The sequence below is a fragment of the Rana temporaria genome, chromosome 3 (assembly GCF_905171775.1).
Source record: "Rana temporaria chromosome 3, aRanTem1.1, whole genome shotgun sequence".
Taxonomy (NCBI): domain Eukaryota; kingdom Metazoa; phylum Chordata; class Amphibia; order Anura; family Ranidae; genus Rana; species Rana temporaria.
Genome location: NC_053491.1, coordinates 40,931,409 through 40,959,274, shown reverse-complemented (window position 1 = coordinate 40,959,274; position 27,866 = coordinate 40,931,409). Strand labels below are relative to the sequence as shown.

The 27,866-nt window shown below is 42.9% G+C and overlaps 2 protein-coding genes across 5 annotated transcripts in view; both read left to right on the top strand.

Annotated features, from left to right (window-relative positions):
• LOC120931208 (cell surface hyaluronidase-like) overlaps nucleotides 1-27,866 on the top strand; it is a 193,208-nt gene that overhangs the window by 65,008 nt on the left and 100,334 nt on the right. For 2 of the 3 annotated variants that reach the window (XM_040342420.1, XM_040342421.1), the window contains exons 4-5: nucleotides 23,576-23,716; nucleotides 27,045-27,600. In XM_040342420.1, the coding sequence (XP_040198354.1) occupies nucleotides 23,576-23,716; nucleotides 27,045-27,600 (697 nt within the window). Of the gene's footprint in view, nucleotides 1-22,755; nucleotides 22,972-23,319; nucleotides 23,381-23,575; nucleotides 23,717-27,044; nucleotides 27,601-27,866 lie in introns of those variants that run through there. The other variant, XM_040342422.1, reaches the window with a different exon arrangement.
• Nucleotides 22,901-27,866, top strand: part of LOC120931210 (cell migration inducing hyaluronidase 1) — a 226,115-nt gene continuing 221,149 nt past the window's right edge. For both annotated transcript variants that reach the window (XM_040342426.1, XM_040342423.1), the window contains exon 1: nucleotides 22,901-22,971. The gene's annotated coding sequence lies outside the window, so the exon portion shown is untranslated. The remainder of the gene's footprint in view (nucleotides 22,972-27,866) is intronic.

Sequence of the window (27,866 nt, the reverse complement as noted above, 5' to 3'; positions counted from 1 at the left end):
TAGGGTTGTCAGTTCAAATCCCAAAAATGGCATTATCTGTCTGGAGTTTGCATGTTCTCTATGTGCTTGCATTAGAGCTGTTAGAGCTGCACGATTAATCGTAAGAAAATCGCGATCTCAATTTTTCGGATCCAGCGTGGAACGCAAATGGCGCCGATCAAACGGTACCGTAACTCGGGTGCGGCCATAGGAAAGTCCCCGGCTTTGGCCTAGCTCAGGAGCGGCGGCCATCTTGGTACACCCGGCGGCTGCTGTCTCGTCAGGAAGTGACGTTTCGTCGCCGCCATCTTGCTCCACCCCACACTCCTGCACAGTAATGTTAGTGAGAAGGGGGCAAGCGGACATCTTGTTACACACAACAGAGTTTTAGCTTTCACAGTTATTTTCAACACAAAACGGAGCTTATGTGCTTAAATGCAGTATATGTAAATCTGACGGACTGTTTACATGTTAAATTTTAAAAGCAGCAGCAAACCTTACATGCTTGCTAATGTAACAGAAAACCTCAGATTTTTAGTTAAATGTGAAAATCAGAGCTGTTCTTTCACATTAGCAAGCATGTAAGGTCAGCAGGTTTGCTGCGGCTTTTAAAATTAAACATGTAAACAGTCCGGCAGATTTACATATACTGGGGCAGATCCACAGACATCTGTGCCGGGCGCAGCGTATCTAAGATACGCTACGCCGCCGTAACTTATCTTTTTTAAATGGAATCCACAATGAATCCGCGCCATAAGTTACGGCGGCGTAGTGTATCTATCGCGGCGTAAGGGCACGGAATTCAAATGGATCTAATGGGGGCGTGTTTTATGTTAATACGTCGTGACCCGACGTAAACAACGTTTTTTTGGAACTGCGCATGCGCCGTCCCTGGGGTATCCCAGTGCGCATGCTCGAAATTAAACCGGAACCCGCCAATGCTTACGACGGTGACGTCATTCTACGCAAATTCCTATTCGCAAACGACTTACGCAAACAACGTAAAAAATTCAAAATTGTACGCGGGAAGGACGCCCATACTTAACACTGAGTACGCCTCAGTATAGCAGCTTTAACTATACACCGGAAAAAGCCAAACGCAAACGACGGAAAAAAATGCGCCGGGCCGGCGTACGTTCGTGGATCGCCGTAAATAGCTAATTTGCATACTTGACGCTGATTTCGACGGAATCGCCACCTAGCGGCCCCCGAAAAATTGCATCTAAGATCCGACGGCGTACGAAGACGTATGCCTGTCAGGTCTAGCCGAGATGCCGTCGTATCTTGTTTTGAGGATTCAAAACAAAGATACAGCGTGGGAATTTTTAAATTACGCCGGCGTATCAATAGATACGCCGGCGTAATTTCTTTGTGGATCTGCCCCACTGTATTTAAGCAAATAAGCTCTGTTTTGTGTTGAAAATAAGTTTAAATAAATACATTTTTGAGAATCGTGATCTTCATTTTATGCAAAAGAATCACGATTCTCATTTTCCCCAGAATCGTGCAGCTCTAGCTTGCATGGGTTTCCTCTCACACGCCAAAGACATACTGGTAAGTTAACTGGCCTTAGAATATGCATAAATGTGAGTTGGGGATCTTAGGTTGTAAGGTCCTTGAAGTCAGACATGTGCGGTTCGTTTCGTTCCGAATTAATATTCGGACACATTTTTCGTGATTCGGATATATCAGATTACCAGAATTACAATATAAACAAATTTTACCGAATGCTCCGAATAACGTCAACGAAATTCGTCCGAATTTTGGAAATTCGGACTGAGATTCGAGTCTAATTTTACATTGAACTCCAGTCGAATTCTCACTACACATATTGCTGAAATCAAAGACTGTGTGTAATTAGAGTACCACTTCGAAATAATGCTGTTTTTGTTAAGCCAAAGGTGATTTAAAGAGTCATTGTAATCATTTGATGAAGATTTTTATTTTTTTTGTTTACTTTGCTGCATTCAAATCGAAAACATTATAACATTTTTGTTTTGACCGATTAAAAAATTTCTCGATTTTATTGTTTTTGGATCGAAAAAACCATACACAATTTTATTCGTATTAAAACTATATTGCACTTACAGCATCCGTATTCTTAGAAAGCCTTAAGTCTAGTGTGCCGGCCAGCACACATCCAGACAAACTCGTCCTTCCGGGACACGAATGGAAACACAAGGTGACGTCAGCGCGTCGTTCTGATCTACATGTTTCGTCAGAGATGACGTCCAGTGGCCAGGCTGTGGTTTACTACAGGCATTCTTTGATCCTCTGTAATGGGGGGGTCATGTAGATCTGGTAAGGAGATAACTATATCATCATCTGATGGTGGAACTTGCACGATGAAGATGGAGGATGGATTTTTGTGAATAAGCCCATAGTTTCAAGCACTGGTGGACTTTTTAACATAGAAACTTCTGATCTGATCTTTTCTACTTATATATGCTACAGTGTGTTTTATAATATGCAGGGGAATCGCTGCTTTTTTTCATTATTTTTGTACTATTATGATTGTTGTTTTTTATTTGTAATTAGTGCAGTTTTTCCATAATTTTTTCTATTAAAAAATAATGTTTGGCTGGATTTACACTTTAAAAATGATAAGAAATGATGTTCCAGTACTCATAATGTCAGCCACCAATTTATCCCCTCCATGGTCAGTGTTGGAGAATGGCCATCCTCTGACATGATGTATACATTCATAGGGTTAGCTGCCTTCTAGGCAATGTGTGTTTTTAGTGGTATCCAGTACTAAACCTTATCAAGCTGGTTTACGTCACACTTTGTCAGCGCAATCAAATTTTCCAAATATAAAATACCACAAAAATGGTTTTGCACTGGGATGTCCTTTCTGAGTGAGGTCTAACATAAACTCTGCATGCCGGAGGTCTCCTGTACCTAAATTGCATGTCGCAATGTTTGTGGGAATGGTAGTTTGAGGTTGGATGAACTTTTTACGTCTATTCTTAAGTTGAAGAACTTATAAGTTACTGATTTTACGACAAAATATGAATAAATCTTAAGCCGTGTACACACGATCGGTTTGTCTGATGAAAACAGTCTGTTTTCATCGGACAAACCGATCGTGTGTGGGCCCAATCGTTTTTTTTTTTAATGAAAAAAAATAGAACATGTTTTAAATTTTTCCTATGGATAAAAAACCGATAGAAAAATCTGATCGTCTGTGTGGAACTCCATCAGAAAAAAATCCACGCATCAGAATCAAGTCGACGCATGCTCGGAAGCATTGAACTTCATTTTTTTTCGGCTCGTCGTAGTGTTTTACGTCACCGCGTTTTGGCACGGTCGGATTTTTGACTGATGGTGTGTAGACAAGACTGATGAAAGTCAGCTTCATCGGATATCCGACTAAAAAATCCATCTGATTAGTTTCCATCATATATCCGATCGTGTGTACAGGGCTTTATTGTTTTTAATGAGTCAGGACGTTCAGTGAATTTCTAACCACACATCCACTGTACAGCGTTTATTGGATGTTGTTGTTGATGATGGCACCATAGATAGGCACAAATCTCTGGCACAGATTGGTTCAGTTGGACCAGTGGTCTCCCAGCTGCATCCCATGGGCTGGATATGGCAATTTGCTAGCATTTATGTGGCCCTTGGGGCACTGATCCTCTGAGTGATATGAGGCAGTATTCCTCCCACTGACACCAACAATGAGAAGTTGTTCCTCCACTGACACCAACAATGGGGCGCTAGTCCTCCCACTGACACCAACAATGGGGCACTATTCCTCCCACTGACACCAGCAATGGGGCACTATTCCTCCCACTGACACCAGCAATGGGGCACTATTCCTCCCACTGACACCAGCAATGGCGCACTATTCCTCCCACTGACACAAGTAAAGAGACGTTATTCCTTCCACAGACACCAGCAATGGGGCACTATTCCTCCCACTGACACCAGTAATAGGGCACCCCCCCCCTCTAATACCAATGATGAGGCATTGTTTACTACCATTGATGACAGGACACTTTCTATTCCCACTGGACACACTCCGGACCCCCCCCCCCCCCTGAAGTCTGAAGGACAGTAAACTGGCTCTCTGTTTCCTCTCATTAATATGGAGCATTATTCCTCCTACTGCCATCAACGATGGGAAACTTTTCCTCCCACTGACACCAGCAACGGGGCACTATTCCTCCCACTGAGACCTGTAATGAGAAGATATTTTTCCCACTGAAACCAGTAATGGGGAACTATTCCACTGACACCAGCAATGGGGTTCTCCCCCCCCTCTAATACCAATGATGGGGCATTGTTTACTCCCACTGATGCCAGGACACTTTCTATTCAAACTGGACACACTGCAGCCCCCCTGAAGTCTGAAGGACCCTCTGTTTACAAAATTTAAAGACCCCTGCTTTAGGGTACCCTGCAGCTTATTAACTGTAAGATTGCAGGTTTTACTTCCAGCCACAGCACCTTCCTTCCACTGACACCAATGATGGGGCACTATGAGTATTCCTCATCCTTCTGACCAAAGGGGCTATGTATTTTTTTTTTCCTCTTACTGGTGCTGGAGTATTTTCTACTCCCACTGGCCACAGTTCAACCCCTTTAAAGCCTGAATGATGGTAAATGAGCCCTTTGTTTAAAAAGATTAGAGACCCCTGAGTTATACCAATAATTATTTGCCCCGTCTGCATTCTGGGCATTTGTCCCTGGGTACATACTACCCTAAATGTTAGTGCACTGTCCAGCCTCGTACACCTGCAGCAGCTTTCAGCCTCTCATAGAGTTTTACAGGTGTGGCTGGAAGGTATAGCTGTGCTTTCCACCCGCACCTAAATGCCAGAGCCTCATGCCCTATGGCTAAATGCCAAGTCCTTCTAGATTGTAAGCTCTAACGAGCAGGGCCCTTTGACCCCTCCTGTATTGAATTGTATTGTAACTGTACTGTCTTCCCTGATGTTGTAAAGCGCTGCGAAACTGTTGGCGCTATATGAATCCTGTATAATAATATATTAATAATAAGGATTTATCTGGTACCAAATCTCCCTCCTCCAATCATAGCATACGCATCATGGGCTTCTTCAACTATCCATGCATTTTGCAGTATCTGGCTACACAGACTAAACACAGGGACAAATAAAAATGAGATGTACACTAACGTAAAATTTGGTTAGTTTAGTTTTCGTTTCATTTTTTGTTTTCATTTATCGGATCATTTGTTATGATTGGCTTTCGTTACTTCAGATAATTTGTAACTTCGGATGCATTCGTATTCCTTTTGTTCCATTAGTTTTGATGTGGCATTCGTTAACTTTGAATAATTGGTAACTTCAGATGCATTCGTATTCATTACATTCACTAACAGTTACTTTAGCCAAATTTAAAAAGGAAATTTCAATAAAAATGTGTTGTTTTATATGGTAGGGCTGTAATTCTTAGGAATAACTCACTTACCCGTATATACCATATTTATTGGGGTATTGCGCGCTCCAGCGTATAGCGCGCACCCCTAAAGTGGACCTGCATTCCTGTGGAAAAAAGATTTTTGTACTTACAGTTTTGGTGTCTTGCGCGGCGTCCATCGGCGGCCTCGTCGGGTCCGGCGTCCGTCTGCGGCTTCGGGTGTCCTCTTCGTTGGGTCCGGCGTCCTTCTGCGGCGTCCTCCCCGCTCGATCCCCGCTTTCCCGCGCCGAGTTTGAATACTGCGCCGGCATATACCGAGCGCAGTACACTCGTGTATAGTCGGGCAGGCTCGGCTACTCTCGTGCTCACGTCCTGTACGTCCAGGACGTGAGCGCAAGAGGAGCCGAGCCTGCCCGACTATACACAAGTTTACTGCGCTCGGTATATGCTGGCGCAGTATTCAAACTCGGCGCGGGAAAGCGGGTATCAACGTATATCGTGCACCCACGATTTTGCCCTGATTTTCAGGGCAAAAAAGTGCGCAGTATACACCGATAAATACGGTACTCGAGTATAAGCCAACCCGAGGCACCTAATTTTACCACAAAAAAATAGGAAACGTATTGACTCGAGTATAAGCCTAGGGTGAGAATGCAGCAGCTACTGTAAGCGGAAAAGCGGGTCAACAATGACCATTTGCACGCCTCACTGTGCCCATTTGCACACCTCACTGTGCCCAACCTCACTGAGCCCATTGCAACCTCACTTTGCCCATCCTCACTGTTCCCATTACAACCTCACTGTTCCCATTACAACCTCACTGTGCCCATTGCAACCTCACTGTGCCCATCCTCACTGTGCCCATTACAACCTCACTGTGCCCATTACAACCTCAATGTGCCCATTACAACCTCACTGTGCCCATTGCAATCTCACTGTGCCCATTACCTCACTGTGCCTATTGCAACCTCACTGTTCCCATTGCAACGTCACTGTGCCCATCCTTACTGTTCCCATTACAACCTCACTTTGCCCATTACCTCACTGTGCCCATTACAATCTCACTGTGCACATTGCAGCGTACCTGAAATTCTTGACAGGCTGGGCTGCGGGCGTCCATTTTTTAAAACTCCTGGCTTTCTCCTGGTCCTGTCCCGTTCCGTGATAGGCGTTTGACACTGTGTTCAATGTTCTGCCTATCACGGAAGTTCTTTCATCCTCGGACAAGAGAAGGTCCATGATAGGTGGAACACTGAACACAGTGTCTGCTGGGAAACTGAGGATGAAAGAACGTCCGTGATAGGCGGAACACTGAACACAGTGTCAAATGCCTATCACAGAACGGGACGGGACCAGGAGAAAGCCGCAAGTTTTAAAAAATGGACACCCAAGGTACACTGACTCGAGTATAAGCCGAGAGGGGTATTTTCTGCCCTAAAAAAAGGGCTGAAAAACTCGGCTTATACTCAAGTATATACAGTAAATCTGTCCAAGTTGCATGGAAATTTGGCGTTTTACATTGTAGGCCTGTAATTCTTAGGAATAACTCACTTAAATCTGACCAAACAAGAGTCTAGTAGACATCCCGGGTATGATAAAATTTGAAACATGAAATCATAAATTATAATATAATAAATAACTATAAATAATTATAAAGAATAATAATATAATAATAATTCATTTAATTCAATAATGTAATCAAATCAAAAACACGGAAATTTGTCCAAACAAGGGTGCAATATTACTAGTCACTGTAATACTAGACACTGCGTATTGGTTTAGTAAACATCCCGGGTATGATACATTTTGAAACATGGGACTGCACAAAGTCCGACGTCACAATCAGGACAATGGAAAGCGTCTCTCTACATAAAAAGCGGTTTTAGAGCAGCTAGAAAACAGCGATAGTGAATTAGAATCACTTGCAGAATTGAGCGATAGCGATTTGTGGGGAAATTTGTCATCAAAAAGTGATGACAGCGACAATTCTGCAACTGAGCTCAGTGCTGCTTGATCCATACCACAGTCAATGGAGCACCAAGTTTGCACATCACTGAGCTCAGTCGCAGAATCGTCGCTGTTGTCACTTTCAGTGTCTGATGACGAATTTCCACACGAATCACTATCGCTCAATTCTGCAAGTGATTCGGATTCACTATAACTGTATTCTAGCTGCTCTAAAACCACTTTTGATGTAGAGGGATACTTTTCGGAGACATTGGCCAGAATATACAGTTAGGGGGGGGGGGGGACGACATCGCAGGATCCTGGGGACAAGGTAAGTACCTGTACCTGGCTACTGCAGAGTAAATTAACCCTGAGCCACACTCGGGATTTCCGCTAGTGAGGTTAAAGAAGAATTGTACAAAAAAAAGATTGGTTAAACATTAGACATGTGCATTCGTTTTCGTTAGAATGCATTTTCGTCCGAAAATCTGTTTTTTTCGTTATCGTTTTAACAAACGATAACGAAAGTGCAAGAAACGAAAACCGAAAGATCCGACATAAAAAATGCTTTATTTTCGTTTTCGTTGCGGTAAAAATTCGATATAGTGAGATTCGACATTATAGGGAAAAGATTCGACATTATAGAGAAAAGATTCGACAGAAAAGATTCGACACTATAGAAATAATAGATTCGACATTACAGAGAATAGATTTCGATTTATGAGAAAATAGATTCGACATTATAGAGAATAGATTCAACATTATTACTAGTCATACAACATTAGAATTCTTGTAGGCAGAATATTCGAACGGAAATGTACGATTTGACGTAAAGATTCGACGTTTCTGTCGAATATTCGCTTGACCATTCGACAGAAACCAAAAAGGTTCGACGTTCCGAGCGAATATTCTTTTGACCATTCGACAGAAACCAAGTATTATTGGATTTTCGGACGAAAGCTATTCCCCAACGAAAAACAAAATAAATCAAAACGATTTTCGGGAGTAACTAAATACATTTATTTTCCAAACGAAAACGAAAAAACGAAACGAAATATTCCAGTCTGCACATGTCTATTAAACATACAAGTGCTTTTTTTTTACCACTACTATTCCTTTATATTGGCTTTTGGAATTTACAAATGTAAAACGCTTTTTGATTGATAAGTAATGCATTTTATCTACAACTATATAGATCAGACCAAAATGAGGGACAAATGAGGCGGACATAGGGACTTTGTTCTTAATGAGGGACAGTCCCTCGAAATCTGGGACAGTTGGGAGCTATGACCTTTATTGTCAAGAAGAATACTGTGCTAATCATTTGGTAGCAGATGCATGAAGAGAATCAATATCTTTGTGATAATTGGGGTCTAACTTGGCCCTTGTTTAGCCTAATTTATTCCCCCAGCTATTCTACAACACATTAACTTTATATTTCCTTATAGGTTCATTCTATTCTATTCTCTTCTTAGGTGACATTATTATATTATATTATTTCAATCAACTTAATTTCTCAATTACTTGTCATCAAATAGCTGCCTTGAAGCTATGATTATGACATTTCATGTTACATAATCTTATCCTACAATCCGCTAGGTTATCTATTTTCATTTACATTTATGAGTTACTTTCCTGAATGATTACCCCTTTTTCTATTATACTATTGTATATGTTCTGTTAATGGAATCTCTATTTCTATTATATTATTTTACATGCTCTGTTAACCACTTAAGCCCCGGACCATTTTGAAGCTAAAGGACCAGGCCCATTTTTTGCGATTCGGCACTGCGTCGCTTTAACTGACAATTGCGCGGCCGTGCGATGTGGCTCCCAAACAAAATTGACGTCCTTTTTTCCCCACAAATAGAGCTTTCTTTTGAAAAAAAAAATTTTTTTCTACTTTTTGCTATAATAAATATCCCCCAAAAATATATAAAAAAACGTTTTTTTCCCCTCAGTTTAGGCGATACGTATTCTTCTACATATTTTTGGTCAAAAAAAATCACAATAAGCGTTTATTGATCGGTTTGCGCAAAAGTTATAGCGTCTACAAAATAGGGGATATTTTAATGGCATTTTTAGCAATATTTTTTTTTCTACTAGTAATGGCGGCGATCAGCAATTTTTATCTTGACTGCGACATTATGACGGACACATTGGACACTTTTGACACATTTTTGGGACCATTGTCATGTATACAGCGATCAGTGCTATAAAAATGCACTGTTACTGTGAAAATGCCACTGGTAGTGAAGGAGTTAACCACTAGGTGGCGCTGAAGGGGTTACGTGTGCCTAGGGATGTGTTTCTAACTGTAGGGGGGATGGGCTGTGTGTGACACGACAGTGATCACAGCTTCACAGAGACAGTTCTAAGTACGGGAAACATGCGCTTTTTCACAGGCATACTAGACACCCCCCCTAGGTACGAAATTTAAAGGAATATTTCACTTTTATTGTTTAACTTTAAGCATTATTAAATTCACTGCTCCTGAAAAAACTATAGTTTTTTTAAAACTTTTTTTTGCATTGATACATGTCCCCTGGGGCAGGACCCGGGTCCCCAAACTCTTTTAGGACAATAACTTGCATATTAGCCTTTAAAATTAGCACTTTAGATTTCTCCCATAGACTTTAACAGGGTGTTCCGCGGCTTTTTGAATTTGCCGCGAACACCCCAAATTGTTCGCTGTTCGCCGGAACAGGCAAACAGGCAATGTTCGAGTCGAACTCGAAGCTCATCCCTAATGCTCAGAAACAAAAGAATACATTACAATACAACACATTACATCACTTCCGAAGTTGGATTCTGTCGTCTTTAGTAACTTTAGTAACCATTTCATTTTCAATATAAGACTAGCCTTCAAAAAAAAAAAATGGCTGATCATTTGTCCGATATTCTCATCATGGGTACACATTTTTTGGGAGCAGGAGGAGCACTCCTTTGTGCTGCGGCATTCCAACAATTAAGTTAAAGTTCCAGCCTCTTCTTCTAAATCAATTCTTCAAGGCAGGCAGGGCCGGCCTGTCAGACAAGCAGTATGGGCCCTCTCAGGCAGGCCTGTATGGGGCCCCACAATTTCTAATGTCAGCCCTGATTACATCAGTCATTGTTTGGTGACCCCTCACAGTAATCCATGCATTATTACAAAGTAAGCCTCGAAGAAAATGTGTTTCTGAAGGAGAAACTATTTACTGAAATAACAGAATAAATTAACTGTTAATATATTTTTTTCTATATCAATCAGTAATAAATAATTACAGTGAAATCTCAGATTGCGAGTAACGCGGTTAACAAGTGTTTTCGCAATACAAGCACTGTATTTTTAAAAATCCTGTCTCGGTTTGCAAGGATTCAAGACACAGCGGTGTGCAGTACCGCGTTTGGCCTGAGGTGGGAGGGCGCCGTTTGGAGCCGTTCAGAAATGCTCAGAAAAACATGGAAATACTCAGTTCCCGAGCCTTTCTGAGGTTTTCTGAGTCCCTGGGCCTTTCAGGGTGTTTCCAAGGCTCTCCGGCGCCCCCCCGACCTCTGGCCACAAGCAGTATTGCATGCCATTAAAGTCAATGCGTAACTAATTATTTTGGTTTCCATTGACTTCTATGGGGAAACTCGCTTTGATATGCGAGTGCTTTGGATTACGAGCATTCTCCTGGAACGGATTATGTTCATAATCTAAGGTTCCACTGTATTCATATTTATATAGTACCAACATATAACATAGCACATTACTTAGCACACTTCCATCAATGCTTTAAAAATACATTTTTGTTTTTGGATTTATATTAATTCGTTTTTTTATTATTATATTTTTAATAAATAAATAAAAAAGTACAAAGTAAATACAATGAGAACAAACCGGAAAGGTACATAGGATTTGGAGGCCAATCTCATAGACAGGTTTATAGACAAAGATCAGGATAACATTTGTGATAAAGGAGAGCATTGTATACTTGATGCATCTCCAATGTTGTCCTTCGTCTACACATGGAGTGAGGAGATGTTTAGGGATAGCTATATTGTCATATACACTATATTACCAAAAGTATTGGGACACCTGCACATTAACTTTAATGGCATCCCAGTCTTAGTCCATAGGGTTCAATATTGAGTTGGTCCACCCTTTGCAGCTATAACAGCTTCAACTCTTCTGGGAAGGCTGTCCACAAGTTTAAAGGGTTTGTAAAGGATTTTTTTTTTTTTTTATCTTAATAGCTTCCTTTACCTTAATGCAGTGCTGTTTTCATGTCCTCATTGTTCGTTTTTGCTCTCAAGTTGCTGTAATTCTTCTCTGATCTCCACACTTCCTGGTTGTCTGTTTCCTGATAACCACAGTACTGGGAGCTTTCTCTCTGTGGTGACTAATCAAGGAGGTGTGATTACTGTGTGTCTAAAACCCCTCAGCACCAATCCGTTTAGTTTTCCAAACCATCACTGCCCTGTATTGGTTCTGTGGCTATGTACAGCAGAGAGGCAGCAAACATGCAAAAACGAAACTAGAAACTGTAGGTACATTATATGATTGATTTTTATCTATTTTTAATCATTTTTAACCACTTGCCGACCGCCTTACGTATTTTAACGACGGCACTTTAAAGATGGATATCTCGGTAACGGCAGCAGCTGCTGCCACAACCGAGGTATCCATTTTTAGTGCCAACGGTCCTGTAAACGATAACGGTGGTCTCCGCGGTGGATTCGCCGCGAGATCGCCGTTATCGGTGGCGGGAGAGGGCCCCCCCTCCCGCCGCTCTCCCGCGCCCTCCGCCGCTTACCGGAGCCGTCGGTAGCGGCGGAGGCGATCGGGTCCGTTCGGCGCCTGTGTGGGGATGCGACTGAGGGAAAAATCGCCCCCACCCGTCCCCATATCTCTGCTGGGCGGAAGTGACGTCAAAACGTCAGTCCCGCCCAGCGTCTTAAAGCAACATTTTTTTTTCTGTCATTTGAAAAAATGACAGTTTAATTTATTTTTTATTTTTTTGTATTTAAGCCTAAATATGAGATCTGAGGTCTTTTTGACCCCAGATCTCATATTTAAGAGGACCTGTCATGCTTTTTTCTATTACAAGGGATGTTTACATTCCTTGTAATAGGAATAAAAGTGATATTTTTTTTTTTTATTTCAGTGTAAAAAATTATACAAATAAATAAAAATAAATAAGAAAACAACATTTTTTTTTTTTAAAAACGCCCCGTCCCGACGAGCTCGCACACAGAAGCGAACGCATACGCGAGTAGCGCCCGCATATGAAAACGGTGTTCAAACCACACAAGTGAGGTATCACCACGATCGTTAGAGCGAGAGCAATAATTCTAGCCCTAGACCTACTCTGTAGCTCAAAAAATGCAACCTGTAGAATTTTTTAAACGTCGCCTATCGAGATTTTTAAGGGTAAAAGTTTGACGCCATGCCACGAGCGGGCGCAATTTTTAAGCGTGTCATGTTGGGTATCATTTTACTTGGCGTAACATTATCTTTCACAATATATAAAAAAATTGGGCAAAAATTATTGTTGTCTTATTTTTTAATTCAAAAAAATGAATTTTTCACAAAAAAAGTGCGCTTGTAAGACCGCTGCGCAAATACGGTGTGACAAAAAGTATTGCAATGACTGCCATTTTATTCCCTAGGATGTCTGCTAAAAAAAATATATAATGTTTGGGGGTTCTGATTAATTTTCAAGCAAAAAAATTTTGATTTTTACATGAAGGAGAGAAGTGCCAAAATAGGCCTGGTGATTAAGTGGTTAAAAGGAATCAGTTAACTATTATGTCTCTATACCCTGTAAACAGTCATTTCAGCACAACATTTTTTTATTTTATTTATAACTCCTTTAAGGAGGGTGTCTAAAAAGTAAATCATAACAGGTTTTAACCCTTGGGTGGATTTTTAAATGAAAAGTCTCACACCCAATGGGTTAAATATAGAGCTAGACTTAAATTGCTTTATAAATAATTATTCATCTGGCTTCTATATTTATGATATTAACCACTTCCATACTGGGCCTATTTTGGCACTTCTCTCTTACATGCAAAAATCTAAATTTTTTTGTTATAAAATTACTCAGAACCTCCAAACACTATATATGTTTTTTTAGCAGACACCCTAGGGAATAAAATGCAGGTCATTGCCACTTTTTATCTCGCACGGTATTTGCGCAATAATTTTTCAAACGCCTTTTTTTAAGGAAAAAAACAGTTTCATGAATTAAAAAATAACAAAACAGTAAAGTTAGCCCAATTTTTGTTGTATAATGTGAAAGATGAAGTTACGCCGAGTAAAGAGATACCTAACATGTCACGCTTTAAAATTGCGCACACTCATGGAATGGCGCCAAATGTCAGTACTTAAAAATTTCCATAGGCGTCACTTATTTAATTTTTTTACAAGTTACAAATTTAGAGCTCCAGAGGAGGTCTAGTGCTAGAATTGTTGCTGGCGCTCTAACACACGTGGCGATACCACACATGTGTGGTTTGAACGGCGTTTACATGTGTGGGCGGGACTTACGTGCGTGTCTGCTTCTTAACGCGAGCTAACGGGGATAGGGGCGTTTACATTTTTTTTTTTTATTATTTTATTCTTTATTTTACTCAATTTATTTTATTTTTTTAAAAAATTGTCATTTTTTTTTTGATCACTTTTATTCCTATTACAAGGAATGTGAACATCCCTTGTAATAGGAATGGTTCGTGACAGGTACTCTTTATGGAGAGATGCAGGGTCAATAAGACCCCACATCTCTCCTCCAGGCTGGAAAGCATTAGATCGTGAAAAAAAATTCACAGATCTAATGCTTTCAGCCGCGATTGCGGCTGTGTTTACATTCCGGGACCCGGGCGTGACGTCATAGCATCGCGCCCGGGCCTCCGACGATCATAGAGATGACTGGTGACCATCTGGTCACCAGTCTACTCTATGCTTTCCATCCGACGCCGGGGGATCGTTTCTCCGGGTCTCCGATGGCAAAGGAGAGCCCGGAGAAGCACCGGATGGTGGCGGGAGGGGGGACGTCCCCTCCCGCCGCCTATAAGAACGATCAAGCGGTGGAACCGCCGCTATGATCGTTCTTATGGTGCACAGATCCGCCGGCTGAAGAGATGGATATCTGAATGGTGCCTGTAGCTGCAGGCATCATTCAGATATCCCCACTGAAAGTCCAGGACGTCATATGACGTCCTTGGGCAGGAAGTGGTTAATGTTTTAATATTAATCTTTTATGTATATGTAGTGAGTCTCTTATTAGGAGCTTATTGGGACATTAGATTTACTAATGGTAGGTACTTTATAGTTTGGGGTCGCTTAGTATATGGGAGACCATTATCTCTAAACTGCTTGCCGACCACCGCACAAATTTATACGTCGACAGAATGGCACGGTTGGGCAAATGGGCATATATGTACATCCCCTTTAATTTGCCGCCGTGCGGGACTCACGGACTCTATGTCCGCCAGTGTTCCACGATCGAGTCGCGGAGCTGAAAAACGGGGAGATGTCAGTGTAAACACAACATCTCCCCGTTCTTCCTAGTGACATGCCACTGATCGTCTGTTCCCTCTCATCAGTGACGTGTCACGTGTAGCCACGCCCCCTAACAGTTAAAATCACTCCCTAGGACACACTCAACCCCTTCAGCGCCCACTGCAGGTTAACCCCTCCACTGCCAGTGTCATTTTGACAGTAATCGGTGCATTTTTATAGCACTGATCGCTGTAAAAATGACAATGGTTCCAAAAATGTGTAAAAAAAATAAATATTAATAAAAAAAAGCCAAAAAACTATCCCTTATTTTGTAGACACTATAACTTTTGCGCAAACCAATCAATAAACGCTTATTGCGATTTGTATTGCCAAAAATATGTAGAAGAATACGTATCGGCCTAAACTGAGGGGAAAAAAAAATTATATATTTTTTGGGGATATTTATTATAGCAAAAAGTAAAAAATATTGTTTTTTTTTTTTTAAAATTGGCGCTCTTTTTTTGTTTATAGCTCAAAAAATAAAAACCGCAGAGGTGATCAAATACCACCAAAATAAAGCTCTATTTGTGGGGAAAAAAGGACGTCAATTTGGTTTGGGAGCCACGTCGCACAACCGCGCAATTGTCAGTTAAAGCGACGCATTGCCGAATCGCAAAAAGTGGCCTGGTCTTTGGCCAGCCAAATGGTCCCGAGTATTTCTGAGGCTCTCTGGCGCCCCCCCCCCACCTCTGGCCACATGCGGTATTGCATGCCATAGAAGCCAATGCGGAATGAATTATCTTTGTTTCCATTGACTTCTATGGGTAGACTTGCTTTGATATGCGAGTGCTTTGGATTACAAGCATTCTCCTGGAACGGATTATCCTCGCAATCCACTGTATATATAAAATAATATGAAAAGTGGTTGGAGGGAAGCTTCAGAATGGCAAAGATGTTTTTATTACAAATTCCGTGAGCAGATTTCAGTTCCTCTTTAAGTTATCAGTTTAACCTCTAAAACAAAAACGGTATCAGTGGCAGCTCTCAAATACAGATCTTGCTGCTGCAATCTCATAAAAATATAAGAGGTCTAAGTCTGCTGGCGTCATAGGCGTGTGCACAGGGTGTGCCAGGTGTGCCTGGGCACACCCTGATCACCTTGTGCAGAACAGATCCCCCTACTGACCTTGCTCTCCCTCCTTCCCCCCACAGCACTGCCAGCTTCCCTCCTCTCCCACCAGTTGTTACTGTGGATGTTTTAGGCTGAGTGGGGGAAGGGGCCAGTAAATATGCCATTTACTGGCCCCTTCCCTTTCTAAATGAACATTGTGAGTGATCGGTAGAGTGTGTTTGAGCTTTGGGGTGCACACCCTAATGCCAAAGGCTGCGCACACCTATGCGGGCGTCATAGGCGTGTGCACAGGGTGTGCCAGGTGTGCCTGGGCACACCCTAATCACCTTGTGCAGTGCAGATTGCCCCTACTGCCCCTTCCCTTCGTGCATGAACACAGTAAGTGATTGGTACCATGTGAAGGTCCGTTTACTGGCCCAGATGCCATCCAAGGACAGGCTAGGTGACACTTTTCTTCCCAGTCTGAATTCTGTACATAGGGCCCACGCTCCAGTATGGAGTCCAGTCTAATCAATACTCCCCATTATGGGATGTATGGTGAGAAGTGTTGGCGGAGATCTATATTCTTATGGCAGGAAAATGTCATCTGCCTCCTATTAGAAGACGGGCATTGCTGGCATCTGACCAATCCCCGCACACATAACACACAAGGCGATGGACAAGTATAGCTGAAGGGTGACACATGGTGGAATTTCTGCGCTGTTGCTTTGTCTTAGTTAGTTTACAATGTTGTGATGACATTTCTGATACATTGTTTATTGAATGGAATCCTATGTGTGGGATTGGGGCTTCCTGCTTGTAGACTTTGTAATGATTTCTCAACATCACACATGAATCTAATAGTAAACAAGGAGGAGGGAGGGGGGCAATGACGCTGGAACTATTTAGGGATGCAGAACCCGTGACTTGTCGGTATGGTTCCCCTATCGAGATGGTTCCTGTAAGGACTGCGCAGGCGCAATCCTTGCCGACGGAAATCTCCGAACCTCGGCCGGCATCCAGGCTCATTCCTTAACATCGCCGTGGATTGGAGGATGTTAAAAAAAGAGCCAGGAGGCCGAGCGAGCGGACTGGCCACTTACCTCAAATTCCACGTCGCCCTGGAGGTTCTGTGATTTCCGTCGGCACGGATTGCGCCTGTGCAGTCCTTACAGGAACCATCTCGATAGCCGGAACCATATCGTCAGATCACCGGCAGTGACTTCCAATCTAAGAACATCTGACATCTCTCTGTGTATTGATCGGAATTGTCTGCCCATCTCTCCATTTGGTTAGAAATACTTCCTGTGATATGATGGAAAGTGCAATCCTCCTCCTCTTACTACTACTACTACTACTACAATCCTACTACTACTACTACTACAATCCTACTACTACTACTACTACAATCCTACTACTACTACTACAATCCTACTACTACTACTACTACAATCCTACTACTACTACTACTACTACAATCCTACTACTACTACTACAATCCTACTACTACTACTACTACTACTACTACTACAATCCTACTACTACTACTACTACTACAATCCTACTACTACTATCGTCCAGAGGTGCAGGGTGCTGTGTAATGTAAAGGGGTCCAGAGGTGCAGGGGGCTATGTGATGTAAAGGGGTCCAGTGGTGCAGGGTGCTGTGTAATGTAAAGGGGCCCCGAGGTGCGGGGTGCTGTGTAATGTAAAGGGGTCCAGAGGTGCGGGGTGCTGTGTAATGTAAAGGGGTCCAGAGGTGCAGGGTGCTGTGTAATGTAAAGGGGTGCAGAGAGCTGTGTAGTGTAAAAGGGTCCAGAGGTGCAGGGGGCTATGTAATGTAAAGGGGTCCAGTGGTGCAGGAGGCTGTGTAATGTAAAGAGGTGCAGAGGTGCAGGGTGCTGTGTAATGTAAAGAGGTGCAGAGGTGCAGGGGGCTGTGTAATGTAAAGGAGTCCAGTGATGCAGGGTGCTGTGTAATGTAAAGGGGTGCAGAGAGCTGTGTAGTGTAAAAGGGTCCAGTGGTGCAGGGGGCTGTGTAATGTAAAGGGGTCCAGAGGTGCAGGGTGCTGTGTAATGTAAAGGGGCCCAGAGGTGCAGGGTGCTGTGTAATGTAAAGGGGTCCAGAGGTGCAGGGGGCTGTGTAATGTAAAGGGGTCCAGAGGTGCAGGGTGCTGTGTAATGTAAAGGGGTCTAGTGATGCAGGGTGCTGTGTAATGTAAAGGGGTGCAGAGAGCTGTGTAGTGTAAAAGGGTCCAGAGGCGCAGGGGGCTATGCAATGTAAAGGGGTCCAGTGGTGCAGGAGGCTGTGTAATGTAAAGAGGTGCAGAGGTGCAGTTGTGGAGAGGGGTACACAGTAGTAACAAAGAGATATTGAAGCATGCAGAGGTATGCAGGGGGCACAGTGGGGTGTTTTTACATTTTAACGTGGGGGGTGCCAGATATTGGATCCGCCCCGGGTGCCAAATGCTCTAGGTACGCCCCTGACTACTACTACTACTACTACAATCCTACTACTGGGAGAAAGTCCATCTAATTACATCACACATACACCAGAACCCTATGGCATTACCTGCAGTTGTGGGGCTGTAAATAGGATTATACATTTATTTACACCCTATGGTGAATCTGATCATACACGATATACACCCTATGGTGAATCTGATCATACACTATACACACCCTATGGTGAACTTGTTCATACACATATACACACCCTATGGTGAATCTGATCATACACTATATACACCTTATGGTGAATCTGATCATACACCTATATACACCCTATGGTGAATCTGATCATACACCTATATACACCCTATGGTGAATCTGATCATACACTATATGCACCCCATGGTGAACTTGTTCATACACATATATACACCCTATGGTGAATCTGATCATACACCTATATACACCCCATGGTGAATCTGATCATACACTATATACACCCCATGGTGAATCTGATCATACACGATATACACCCTATGGTGAATCTGATCATACACCTATATACACCCCATGGTGAATCTGATCATACACCTATACACACCCCATGGTGAATCTGATCATACACCTATATACACCCCATGGTGAATCTGATCATACACCTATACACACCCTATGGTGAATCTGATCATACACTATACACACCCTATGGTGAACTTGTTCATACACATATACACACCCTATGGTGAATCTGATCATACACCTATATACACCCCATGGTGAATCTGATCATACACCTATATACACCCTATGGTGAATCTGATCATACACTATATACACCCTATGGTGAATCTGATCATACACCTATATACACCCTATGGTGAATCTGATCATACACTATATGCACCCCATGGTGAACTTGTTCATACACATATATACACCCTATGGTGAATCTGATCATACACCTATATACACCCCATGGTGAATCTGATCATACACTATATACACCCCATGGTGAATCTGATCATACACGATATACACCCTATGGTGAATCTGATCATACACCTATATACACCCCATGGTGAATCTGATCATACACCTATACACACCCCATGGTGAATCTGATCATACACCTATATACACCCCATGGTGAATCTGATCATACACCTATACACACCCTATGGTGAATCTGATCATACACTATACACACCCTATGGTGAACTTGTTCATACACATATACACACCCTATGGTGAATCTGATCATACACCTATATACACCCCATGGTGAATCTGATCATACACTATATACACCCTATGGTGAATCTAATCATACACTATATACACCCTATGGTGAATCTGATCATACACCTATATACACCCTATGGTGAACTTGTTCATACACATATATACACCCTATGGTGAATCTGATCATACACCTATATACACCCCATGGTGAATCTGATCATACACCTATATACACCCCATGGTGAATCTGATCATACACTATATACACCTTATGGTGAATCTGATCATACACCTATACACACCCCATGGTGAATCTGATCATACACCTATATACACCCTATGGTGGATCTGATCATACACCTATATACACCCCATGGTGAATCTGATCATACACCTATATACACCCCATGGTGAATCTGATCATACACCTATATACACTCCATGGTGAATCTGATCATACACTATATGCACCCCATGGTGAATCTGATCATACACCTATATACACCCCATGGTGAATCTGATCATACACCTATATACACCCCATGGTGAATCTGATCATACACTATATGCACCCCATGGTGAATCTGATCATACACTATATACACCCCATGGTGAATCTGATCATACACCCATATGCACCCCATGGTGAATCTGATCATACACTATATGCACCCCATGGTGAATCTGATCATACACTATATACACCCCATGGTGAATCTGATTATACACTATATGCACCCCATGGTGAATATGATTATACACTATATGCACCCCATGGTGAATCTGAACATACACCTATATACACCCCATGGTGAATCTGATCATACACTATATACACCCTATGGTGAATCTGATCATACACCTATATACACCCTATGGTGAATCTGATCATACACTATATGCACCCCATGGTGAATCTGATCATACACTATATACACCCCATGGTGAATCTGATCATACACACATATGCACCCCATGGTGAATCTGATCATACACTATACACACCCCATGGTGAATCTGATCATACACACATATACACCCCATGGTGAATCTGATCATACACTATATACACCCCATGGTGAATCTGATCATACACACATATACACCCCATGGTGAATCTGATCATACACTATATACACCCCATGGTGAATCTGATCATACACTATATGCACCCCATGGTGAATCTGATCATACACTATATGCACCCCATGGTGAATCTGATCATACACTATATACACCCCATGGTGAATCTGATCATACACCTATATACACCCTATGGTGAATCTGATCATACACCTATATACACCCCATGGTGAATCTGATCATACACCTATATACACCCCATGGTGAATCTGATCATACACCTATATACACCCCATGGTGAATCTGATCATACACTATATACACCCTATGGTGAATCTGATCATACACCTATATACACCCTATGGTGAATCTGATCATACACCTATATACACCCTATGGTGAATCTGATCATACACTCTATATACACAGTATGGTGAATCTGATTATACACTATATACTATCCATAGTGAATCTGATCATACACCTATATACACCCCATGGTGAATCTGAACATACACCTATATACACCCCATGGTGAATCTGATCATACACTATATGCACCCCATGGTGAATCTGAACATACACCTATATACACAGTATGGTGAATCTGATGAATATACTCTCCAGAGTAAATGTGATCATGAACTTACTGTATATACACAACACGTGGTGAATGTGATGACACATCTATATACACGGTGTGATGATGATACATGTATTATATACACTCCACATCCCTGTCCTGTAGTTGTAGGAGATCTGAGCACACACGTTACATCCTCTGATCGTACAATCTGCTATCAGCCATGCGATGTCCCCGGGGCTCACACACGGCACACGGATCGGATGGACGGAGGAGCTGACGGTACAAAGTTTGGGAGAATGTAGCGGAGATCGCACAGTCCGCTCCGGATTCATCCTCAGTACAGGTCCGACATCATGTGCTGATCCTCCGCTCTCTGCTGGGACTTGTAGTTCTCTTCTCTCTGCTGGGACTTGTAGTTCTCCTCCGCTCTCTGCTGGGACTTGTAGTTCTCTTCTGCTGGGACTTGTAATCCTCCTCCTTTCTTTGCTGAGACTTGTAGTTCTCCTCCTCTCTCTGCTGGTACTTGTAGTTCTCCTCTCTCTGCTGGGACTTGTAGTTCTCTTCTGCTGGGACTTGTAGTTCTCTTCTGCTGGGACTTGTAGTTTTCCTCCTCTCTCTGCTAAGACTTGTAGTTCTCTTCCTCTCTCTGCTGGGACTTGTGGTTCTCTTCTGCTGTGACTTGTAGTTCTCCTCCTCTCTCTCCTCTCTGGGACTTGTAGTTCACTTCTGCTGGGACTTGTAGTTTTCTTCTGCTGTGACTTGTAGTTCTCCTCCTCTCTCTCCTAAGACTTGTAGTTCTCTTCTGCTGTGACTTGTAGTTCTCCTCTCTCTGCTGGGACTTGTAGTTCTCCCCTCTCTCTGCTGGGACTTGTAGTTCTCCCCTCTCTCTGCTGGGACTTGTAGTTCTCCTCCTCTCTCTGCTGGGACTTGTAGTTCTCCCCTCTCTCTGCTGGGACTTGTAGTTCTCCTCTCTCTGTTAAGACTTGTAGTTTTCCTCCTCTCTCTGCTGGGACTTGTAGTTCTCCTCCTCTCTCTGCTAAGACTTGTAGTTCTCCTCCTCTCTCTACTGGGACGTGTAGTTCTCCTCTGCTGGGACTTGTAGTTCTCCTCCGCTCTCTGCTGGTACTTGTAGTTCTCCTCTCTCTGCTGGGACTTGTAGTTCTCCTCTGCTGGGACTTGTAGTTCTCCTCCTCTCTCTGCTGGGACTTGTAGTTCTCCTCCTCTCTCTGCTGGGACTTGTAGTTCTCCTCCTCTCTCTGCTAAGACTTGTAGTTTTTCTCCTCTCTCTGCTGGGACTTGTAGTTCTCTTCTGCTGTGACTTGTAGTTCTCCTCCTCTCTCTGCTGGGACTTGTAGTTCCCGGAGATCGGACACATCGTACCTGCAGACAGTGCAGAGAGACAAGTGACAGCGGGCGGCGGTGACGTCAGAGCGGGGGGCGGGGATTGTACGAAGTGTTTAGCCGGCCGGGAGCCCCGGGAGAAGGGGGGGTACGGGAGAAGGACCGGGGAGGGGGAGATAATAATGGGAGGAGGAGAAGATGAAAGGTGGAATCATCAGATACGGAGGAGGAGGAGAGCTCCGACCCTATATAAGACTTCCCGAGGAATCCCAGCACAGGAGATTGTACCGGAGACTGCACCGGCGGCGGAGGTTGTACCGGAGGAGCACACAGAGGATCGCACGCCGACTTGTCCCGCAGGTCGGAGAGGAGACACTCAGGTGAGATTCCGGTGTATTGGAGGACCCCGAGCTCTATACTAGCAGGAGATGAGGAATCGGGTGTGTTCTGGAAGGGATTAATATTGATGATATTGGTATTATTGATGATATTAGTGATATTGGTATTATTGATGATATTGATAATATTGGTGATTGTGACAATATTGGTGATATTGATGATATTGGTGATATTGATAATATTGATGATATTTGTGAATGGTACTATGGTGGTGCTTTATCGTGCTGTACATTGAGGTGCAGCAGGTGTAGGACCCTCACACTGTACATGGCTCTGGACTGTGATTCTCCATTGTATGGTCATCTCTCATGTATGTTCGGTTTATTAAGGCTCTCAGCATCCTGGGGGGGAAATTTCCTCCATTGCAGACAAGGAAAGTCAAGACAACAGGTGGGTGACTCTGTACATCTGCTTCTCCCTCCACACTCCTCCATACTTCTTCTCCTCAGCTCAGAGCTTGCTGTGCATTCCTTCCTAATGACTTGGTGCTCTATGTGACCCAGCATGACCCCCCCTCTCTTCTCCCCCCCCCCCCCCCTGGTGTCAGTCGTGCCTGTTCATGTGTCAGATGACTGTGTATTGCAGACAGATGTCCTGATAAGAAGCCCCATCTCACCCCCTGGCACCCCGGGCACGATGGAAGGAGGTCCGCCGTTATTGGACGTGGGGTGGCCCTCAGGTTGGAGTCTTCGGCCACTTTCCACTCTTTGCTCATTCAGGATGGAGGTAATGATCCTGGGAGGGGTATGTGGGGGGCATGATATAGACAATTGTGATGATGCCGTGCCTCAATCCCCTTGTATTTGATACATAAAACTAAACAAAACGTTTTCCCAGGGAACTTTAAATAAGGCATAATATTTTCGAGAAAAACTATTTTGTTGCATAACAGTAAAGATCTCATACATAAATAGAAGAGTTAGACCCGGTTCACACTGGGGCGACTCGTCAGGCGACGCAGCCGCCTGACAAGTCGCGTCCCATTCTAGTGAATAGAACCGTTCTAATAGGAGCGACGCAAGTCGCTCCGACTTAGAAAAAGGTTCTTGCACTACTTCGGGGGCGACTCGGGGGGGCGACCTGCATTGACTTCTATACAGAAGTCATTTTGCAAGTCGCCTTAGATGTCGTCTTCATGTCGCCTGGCCGAGTCGCCCCCGAAGTCGTGCCGCCCCTGTGTGAACGGGCTCTTATGGCCCGTACACACGATCCGAATATCGTAGGAAGAATCGTACGATAATCGGATCGTTAGTACAGGGCTTCCGTGAGCCGATCAGGACAGTTCATCCGATATTATTTTATCGGACATGCATGAAAATTTTCCTCGTACGATTTTCATTTAGTCAGTACAGTTGTCGTCCGAAAATACAACACAAATATATTACAACACATGACATCACTTCTGATTTTTTTTTTCTGTCGTACAGGAAATTTCGTGACTTTAGTAACCTATTCAGTTTCTACTTGAAAAAAGTTGGACGATCTGTCGGCCGATTTTCGGATCGTATGTACGTGGCATTAGTAAAATAGCAAGCTGATTCATTACCAATGCTATATATTAGCATATAATCTGCATTATATAGTAACTAACATACATGTTCCACACTACCAAATTTCTACAACACAACCATAGGTACTTGACACGTTTCGTAAATGTTGCTTCACTTCTTCAGGATTGTTATAAAATCCAATGTAATGTAAGACGCATATATCGGCCACAAGAAGCTTTAGCTGATCTGTACATGAAGCTATTCTCACCTATTGCCTATGAGAGATGGTCCAAGTCCCTGGAAGTCTAGAGTATAGAGTGGAGTTATGGGATGGGAGGATGTATAGGATCACTTGCAGGGTATGAAGGATTGCTAGCTTTTTATAAGACAAATAAATCTTTAATGATCTGTTCATGAAGCTATTCTCATCCTTTGCCCATCACGTACGGTTCATATCCTGGCACTATAGAGTGCTGGTGGGGTATGTTCTCCATTCTATGGGATGGTAGCATAAGACACATTGGGGTTGTTTTACTAAAACTGGTAGAATGCTAAATCTACTGCAGCTCTGCATAGAAACCAATCCAGGTTTTTTTTTTTTTTGGTCAAAGCTTAATTGAAGAAGCTGAAGTTAGAAGCTGATTGGCTACAATGTACACCTGCACCAGATTTTGCACTCTCCAGTTTTAAAAAATCAACCCCAGACTGTATATCGGCCACAAGAAACTTTACCTGATCTGCACATACACCTATTCTCATCCTTTACTCATCACATCACAGGCGTTCCATGTCCTGGCACTATAGAGTAGTATTTGCACTGCAGGTAACTGGAACTATTTTCATACTGCTTGATTTCAGATGAATCCAAACTTTCACCAGCTGGCCAGCTGATCTGCTGTAGGTGAAGCATGAACCGCGTGCTGCCAAGAACACAAATTAGCAATGCTTAATCTGTCTTGTAGACAGCTTGTAAACACTAAAACCTAACATGGGTTGCGTGTTATATTTAAATGTCTTTAAAAGGCAAAGAAAATGTTAGATTTAGTGTACAGCAGATATTTGCCTTTAATGACCATCTTCTGAAAATGCCAGTTGTCTGGCTATTATGCTGACCCACACTGGCTTTAACCACTTCATTACTGGGCACCTAAACCCCCTTCGTGCCCAGACCAATTTTCAGCTTTCAGCGCTGACGCATTTTGAATGACAATTGCGCGGTCATACAACACTGTACCCAAATTTTATCATTTTTCCCCACAAATAGAGCTTTCTTTTGGTGGTATTTGATCATCTTTGCGATTTTTATTTTTTGCGCTATAAACAAAAAAAGACAGAACATTTTGAAAAAAAAAAAAACAATATTATTTACTTTTTGTTATAATAATATCCCAATTTAAAAAAAAAAAAATTCCTCGGTTTAGGCCGATACGTATTCTTCTACATATTTTTGTTAAAAAAAATCGCAATAAGCGTATATTGATTGGTTTGCGCAAAAGTTATAGCGCCTACAAAATAGGGGATAGATTTAAGATTTATTTTTTACTAGTAATGGCGGCAATCTGCAATTTTTGTCAGGCCTGCGATATTGCGGCGGACGTATCGGGACACTTTTGACACAATTTTGGGACCATTCACATTTATACAGCGATCAGTGCTATAAAAATGCACTAATTACTGTATAAATGTGACTGGCAGGGAAGGGGTTAACACTAGGGGGTGAGGAAGGGGTTAAATGTATTCCCTGGGTGTGTTCTAACTGTGTGTGAAGGGGGACTGACTGGGGGAGGTGACCGATGCTGTGTCCCTATGTACAAGGGACACAGATCGGTCTCCTCTCTCCCTGACAGGACGTCACCGATCGCGGGTACCTGGTGGACATCGCGGCCGCCAGGCACACGCATTGGCTTCTAAGCCATGCGCTGGGCACAGTGTTTCCCTGAATGTAAACAGCAGGATGTCCTGGGACGTCCACCCGTCACTTGAGAGCCGCGCTGTGGACGTCTTTCCCTCTACATTACAATCTGATGGTACAATACAATATCCTTTAAATTGATTGACAACTATGTAATGCAAGTGCCTGACTGGATATTAAATGATTGTAAAGTTCAGGCGTTCACTCCTATTACATCATTTTGGTAATGAAAAGTTTATTGTACAGAGATTGTACATTCAGGGTTGGACTGACAACTCATGGGGCAATAGAAGATTATGGGGCCCCCGGGCTTACAGATGGCCACCAAGCCAGGAGGCAGTGCAGAGGTGTGGCAGTTAAAATCTCAGGATTTTCACATCAAAAGCATGTCGATTTTGGACATATTAGGGACAGATGTAAAAAAAAACACAGATTTTTACATACTGTCCCTGGTTTTACTGAGCCTGGCAACCCTGATGGGGCCCCCTAGTGGCATGGGGCCCTTGGGCAGTGCCCCGAGTGCCTCAATTGTCAGTCCGCCCCTGTGTACATTCAGATTATAATTTGTATGGTGATCTTTAGGCTTATTAAGGTTCTTGAAATTTTATAGCATGCCATGTACTGTTCATAAAAGTTTCTCTTTCTCTTACAGGAACTTTAGTCTTTGCAGATGACCAGATACCAATTACATTAAGGACTCAATATATCCTCATTAGAAGTGGTGGCTCACTTCATATTGGATCCCCACAATGTCCCTATACCTCCTTCGCCACCATTTCTCTTTATGGAAAATCTACTGATGGGGACGATGTAGAAGAGTTTGGAAAGAAGTTCATAGGAGTGGACAGAGGTGGGATACTGGAGCTACATGGAAGAAGACCCTTATCTTGGACATTGTTAGACGCAACTCTATATCCTGGAGGACTGCCCTATGGATCCTACAAGTGGGAGAAGCATTGGGGCAGCCGGGGCATCAATATCAGGATCATTGACCCAGAGACCGGGCAAGTCCAGGCTGCTGATCGTTTTGACACGCACATGTTTCTGGAGGAGAGCAAGAGGCTGGAGGAATTCTTGGCCAAGCAGAGTCCAGGCAAGGTGGTGGCTGCAGCAGTGGGAGACTCGGCGGCAAAGAGCTTAACTCCAGATGTCAGAAGATACTTGAGAGAAACCCTGAACAGTAAATACATCTATCATATTGGTTACAGGTAACGTCCAGCGTCCACACCTTACCGTATGTGACGTCAATGCATTGAACACTTCACTTTTCATTTATTGTTGTCTTTACTAGTGTAAGCATACCTATTGTGTCCATTGTATATAGGAAACCAGCCACTCCCTAACTGTTGTAAAACTTCATGTCCTCATATGTCCCGATATCATATGGTATCTATCTATCTATCTATCTATCTATCTATCTATCTATCTATCTATCTATCTATCTATCTATCTATCTATCTATCTATCTATCTAT